The sequence below is a fragment of the Mercurialis annua genome, linkage group LG5 (assembly GCF_937616625.2).
Source record: "Mercurialis annua linkage group LG5, ddMerAnnu1.2, whole genome shotgun sequence".
NCBI lineage: Eukaryota > Viridiplantae > Streptophyta > Magnoliopsida > Malpighiales > Euphorbiaceae > Mercurialis > Mercurialis annua.
Genome location: NC_065574.1, coordinates 12,353,115 through 12,359,122, shown reverse-complemented (window position 1 = coordinate 12,359,122; position 6,008 = coordinate 12,353,115). Strand labels below are relative to the sequence as shown.

At 32.8% G+C, this 6,008-nt stretch overlaps 1 protein-coding gene across 1 annotated transcript; it reads right to left on the bottom strand.

The window, feature by feature from the left end:
• Positions 1-392: 392 nt before the first annotated feature.
• Positions 393-2,056, bottom strand: LOC126681100 (cytochrome P450 89A2-like). The gene has a single exon (XM_050376481.2). It carries the CDS (start codon positions 2,013-2,015, stop codon positions 486-488), a length of 1,530 nt encoding a protein of 509 aa, XP_050232438.1. The 5' UTR covers positions 2,016-2,056; the 3' UTR covers positions 393-485.
• Between the last annotated feature and the right edge of the window lie 3,952 nt (positions 2,057-6,008).

The following is a 6,008-nucleotide window of genomic DNA, read 5'->3' as shown; positions in this document are numbered from 1 at the left end:
AAAAGATAAAAACTAAAGGTTTAATCACCAAAAAAACCCCGCCCCTTTTCAAATGCACACTGGCGTTGCAATTTTGTCAGCTACACCCAAATTCCGACCTTTGAGTTTCAATTCCACTCTCAAGTACTAAATTGATCTCTTATCCGTTTGGAAAAAGTTAAAATAAGTCATCCATTTTTAACTTTTTGTGTGGAAAAGAGTTTAAACGAGTATTCTATAATTATAAAGGTTTTTATGATTTTTTCTCGAGTGAAAAAGAGTCCAATTTAATTTTAAGGATGAAATTGAAATCCAAAGGTGCAAATTTGGGTGCAGCTGATAAAATTGTAACGTCAAGGTGCAACTGAAACGGAGCTAAAAGGTAGTTTTTTTTTTGTTGATACAACTTTCAATAAGAAAAAAAAGACTTCACAATATAACAAAATGGATACAGAATAAAAACATTAAATCCCACAAAAACCAAGCCTATAAATGGTAGTAAATAATTAAAATCGAGGAGATAAATGAACACGTAAAGGATTCTTCATAGAGAGAGTGATGCCATGTTTTTCAGTAAGATCAACCTCTTCACCATCAACCGATTTCCATTCAAAATGCCAAACCAAATTAGCCACCAGATACTCCAAATGCAGCATAGCCAATCCATACCCAGGACAAACCCTTCTTCCAGCACCAAACGGCATCATTTTAATCTCTCTAGTCCCAGTAACATCGTAATCTACTTGCTTCAAGAACCTTTCCGGCTTGAACTCCATAGGATCTTCCCAAATATTCGGGTCTCTTCCCATATCAGCAATCAAGAAATTTGCAGCAGTCCCTTTAGGAACCGTGTAGCCGCCTAACTGAACATCCTCCGTCACGGAATGGGGCGTAGCTAGCGCGTATCCGGGCGGGTGCCTCCTTAAACCTTCAAGAATCACCGCTTTTAGATATGTCATCTTCTGTAAATCTTCTTCTTTGATCGTGTCTTCTTTGAAATCATTCTCGCCTATAACTTGTTTTATTTCGTCGAGAATCTTGGATTGTATGAGCGGATATTTAACGAGGTTCGCCATGATCCACTCTAGAGAAAGCATTGTTGTGTCTGTTCCGGCAGCTATGAATTCATTGCATAATCCAAGAACGTCTGCTTCTGAAATGTTCTCTTCTTCTCCGGGAACTTGGAGATTTAGTAACGTGTCGACGTAGAAACTGTGTTGTTGTTCTCCGTCGTTTCGTGAGCTTTGCTGTAATTCTTGCTTCCGCATTTCGATCAGAGGAACTATAGCAACATCGAAACCAGTCACAATCTCGTTAAGCTCCTTCCATAGTTTCTTGAACAATAACTTCCCCAACCTCGGCATCATAATGAAAATCATGAACCTCGGAAAGCTCTTGAAAAGTCTTATCTGCGCATTTTCTACATCTAAAATCAGCTTATCAGTACCACTCTCTCCGCAGCATAAAAGAATCAGCAGCGAAAACACAGCATGACGAAAATGATCTTCAACATAAACATCTTTCTTCAGATTAGATTCATTTTGAAGTCCATGAATCAGATTATTCAGAACTCGTTTTCGAATACGGGAGAAAGATCTAAGCTGCGCAGGATGAAGAACGCCTGACGTAAGATTTCGACGGAGCGCACGCCACACAGGTCCATAAGGAGATTTACTGATGATTTTCTTTGAATTACTAACAATAAGGCTGTTAATGGAGGGCGGACGATCCGCGAAAACCGCTCCGTTTTGTATAAGAGCTTGGTGAGCAAGAACATTGTTGGTGATGAAAATAGTAGGCTGAGAACCAAGATGGACAGTAATAAGCTGGCCATATTTTTTACGTAGGCTAGAAACAATAGGACCTAACTCATAAAAGGATCTTCTACCCACCAAAAATTTGGATAAAAGTGCGAATTTGGAAGGTCCTGGTGGAAGATTAATGGTGGGTTTCGATGAAGGAAGAAGAAGAGTGATGAGTGGTTTTAGAAGAAGACATAGACATAAAGAGATGAGGAGTATGATATAAAACTCCATTGTTGAAGAACTATGTATTCTTGTGTTCTAAGAATACATGATGATTTTATACTAAGGTTTGGTATTTTTTTTTGGGTTAATTCCTAAAAAAATCACGAATTTTACACGAAGTTTCATTTTAATCATGAACTTTAAAAGTTGTCATTTAAAGGCACGAACTTTCATTTTGTTTCAAATTTATCGCCAAAGTAAAATCCAGTGTATTTTATCGAACCAAAAATTCCTAATCCTATATACTCTAACTAAAAGATAATAAGATTTAAGGTCGATTTATAATTTGGGTCTTTCATTAATGGTTTATTGAAGAATTTAATCAACAAAAATACACTGAAATGATAGATTTGAAACAAAATGAAAGTTCGTACCTTTAAATGGCAACTTTTAAAGGTCATGATTAAAATGAAATTTCGTGTAAAGTTCGTGATTTTTTTAGGAATTAACCCTTTTTTTTTTTGTTGTGTTTTGAGATTGTGGGAGCATTTTATAATTATCTAATAAAAAAAAAGAGTCATTTATACCCTTAAAATCTAAACCCAGGATCAAGTAATCTCTAAATATTTAAAAAAATTCAAATATACCCTTAACATTTTAAAAAATGAACAACCAGACTCTTCCGATATTATCAACCAGACTGCCAACTTCTCATTTATGCATCTAAATTGAGGTCTAGTTATTCATATTTTCAAGATATTATGAATATATTTTTTAAAAAATTAGACGTTAAACATTTATTTGATCCTATAGCTAAATTTTAAAGGCACGGATGACTCTTTTTACAATAATAAAAAAAGTCAATGCTATGTTTCTTTTTCATGTTGACACGTCTATAAATAAAAAGTTGGTTTGCAGATCTCCAACTCTGATTCTTGTTCTTATTTACTATTAATTAATTATAAGGTATATGAATTATTCCCACCATGTGAAGTTTAGTTGAGAGATTAAGCTACTATCTTTTTGTGAGGAAAAGCTACCATTTTATGCAATAACATGTTATATTTTTCCAAAACTCTATTTCAAAGATTTTTAGTTATTATATAATGCATTGAAAATATATTTTTACTAATTTATCTATGTTTAATTGTTTTTAGTTTCATAATTATTTATTAATAGAGGATATATTTTTAAAAAATACTTTATTGATATCCTAAAAAGATAAACATTATGGATCAAATGTACTTTTAAAAAGAGGAATTTGCAGAAAATACTCCGTTTTTCAAAATATTTACAAAAATACTCCGTTTTTTGAAAAATTATTTGTCTACCTTTTTTTCAAAAAATTTATTTTTTTAATCCGAATTTTTTTTTTACTCTGAAAAATTTTGTAAAAATACTCCGCTTTTTTTAAACTGTTTGAAACTGTATTAGAAACGGTTTCAAAAATGTCAAAGTTTTTTAAAAATACTCTGTTATAAACCATTTGAAACTCTATTAGAAACTGTATTTGAAACTGTTTGAAACTCTATTTTTATGAAATCATTATAAACCGTTTGAAATTCTATTAGAAACTCTATTTGAAACCGTTTGAAACTCTATTAGAAACTCTATTTGAAAAGTTTTTATAAAACAGTTTTTAAATTGTGTTTTTTAAAACTGTATTTGAAACCGTTTGAAACTCTATTTTTATGAAACCGTTATAAACCGTTTGAAACTTTATTAGAAACTGTATTTGAAACCGTTAGAAACTGCGGAGTAAAAAAATAAATTGCGGAGTTAAAAAATAAATATTTATTTTTTTAGGTACGCTTATAAACTTTCAGCTTTTGAGATAAATTTACAAATATTTTAGTTTTTTAGGTATTCTCCTAAACTTCCCTTTTAAAAAGGGCTAATATTATGGACTGAAGAAAATATGTTATTTTTTTCAAAAATAAATTATAAATAAAATATTAAGATAATTGCGAAAATCAGTTATGGTGTTTATACATATTAATTTGTATATGATTGGAATATTAAGGTAGTATTTGGTTCAATTTATGGTGAAATTCATTTTATTTTTAAATAAATTTTATTTGAAGTTCATTTTCAAATGAATTTTTATGTTTGTTATTGATACCGACCTAGAGATGACCGGACTCCAGGCTTCGCCTAAATAACTTAGACTCGCCCAAGAGATACTGAGGGCGCCTTGATCCACAACCAGTCAGACGAATGAATCCGCCGAATGGATATCTGATGGGAGTACCGGCAGATGAGCCCATCAGCAACCAGGAAATGTTCAAAGCATTCTTAGAAATAACCAGCCTCCTTAAGAATATCAAGCAGACAGTGTCACAACAATCTCAAGGACCAACGCCTAAAAAACAGCAAGCCCAGAAGTCGGCTTCCCCGGTAGATAAGGTGAAGGAGCCGATCCATATTGAAGAAGTTCTTGAGAATTCAGCAAAGAAGCAGAGCACCCCGATACTGGTGCCAGACGATGATCGATGGATGGGTGAATCACCTGGTCCCAAGGATGAAGAAGAATACCTAGAGGAGAAAGTCTGTCAAGTCATGAGTAGGCTTGGTATAAGATGCGAAGATGTGGATATTTCCCTGCGCAGCGACTCACCCCTTGGCAGATTTCATCATTTCTCACGAGTTTCCCACGAAATTCAAATATCCTCCGAACCTGGAAGCATACGATGGTATAGGGTGTCTTAAAAGCCATGTCCACAAGTTTCAGGTGGTGATTAACGTTCTGGCGAAACTGGATCACATGTTGTGTAAATTTTTTCCTACCACTAAAGTCTGGCCCAAAAATGGTACCAGAGTTTAAAACCGGGATCGGTGCTTACATTCAAACAATTCTGAGGTTGTTCCAAGCTCGGTTTGTGGCCTGTATCCCCCAGAAGAAGTTATCAACATATTTGTTGGCCATCATATATAGAGATGGCGAGACGCTCAGGAAGTATGTCGAAAGGTTTAATAAGGTGGCGATGCGGATTGAAGATCTGAACCAGGAAATTGCTTATACGGTGTTGCTCAATGGAACCACAAATTATGATCTCATAAAAGAGTTACTGGTGAAATCTCCAAGGTCTTTCACCACGATGATGACCATTGCACACACACAAATCAGGGTGGACGATGGACAAAAGGAAATAGTCAACCGGCACGGTGTAAAGATAGAGGAAGGATCCTCATCAGACCGAAGGAATGGAGAAAGGACGAATGAAAGATCACCCTCTGGAAGAAGATACAGAGAAAAAGGTAACAACAGGTTCAGGAGTAAACGGAAACAAGATGAGGAGAGACGTTACACTTTCCTGAACACTACCAAAACCAATGTACTATTGATAACCGTTCAATTAATAGTAAATTGTTATTTTTTTAATATAAAACGTTCAATTAATAGTAAATTAAATAAAAATTATTCACGTGTAATACACATGGCTATTTTTTCAAAAAATTATTATATAAATTAATGAAATATAAATACTTTCAATTTAAAATTTACTGTGAATAATTTTTTATTCAAGTCGACACTATTCTAGTGTAAAATAAAATATTTCCTTTTAAAAATACTAAAATATTTAAATTTCTCATTGTTGTGTATGTATGCAAACATAAAAGAGTGTAACATCTCCTTACAAAACTCTTTAATTTGGTTCTAATCAAAAAATTAGTTCACTCGAAAATAGTATATTTTTAATTTACTTAAAATAAATATATTTTTATTCATAGAAGTTCAAAAACAAATTTTAACAAATCTATAAGTTAAATATAATTAAATTATTTATAAACTAATAATGTAAATGTTCTGTCAAACAAATTTTTAAATATATAAATTTTTTCTATTCAATTATTCCTGGACAAGACATATCAAATAAAAATAGGTAACATCTAGAATGCAGCACAGTCTGTTATGATTATGTTATGCTCATATTTTAGTTAAGGTTAGACTTTTATTTGCTTTAAAATTTTAAATCCAGATATTTTGGAATTAGTATTTTTTTAGAGGAAGCCATTTTTAAATCCAAGTGAGCAACGCATGGCTTCTAAAATATATTTCCA

Bases quoted from the DNA above. Each gene is read 5' to 3' on its own strand.
- LOC126681100 (XM_050376481.2), bottom strand. From the start codon at position 2,015: ATGGAGTTTTATATCATACTCCTCATCTCTTTATGTCTATGTCTTCTT.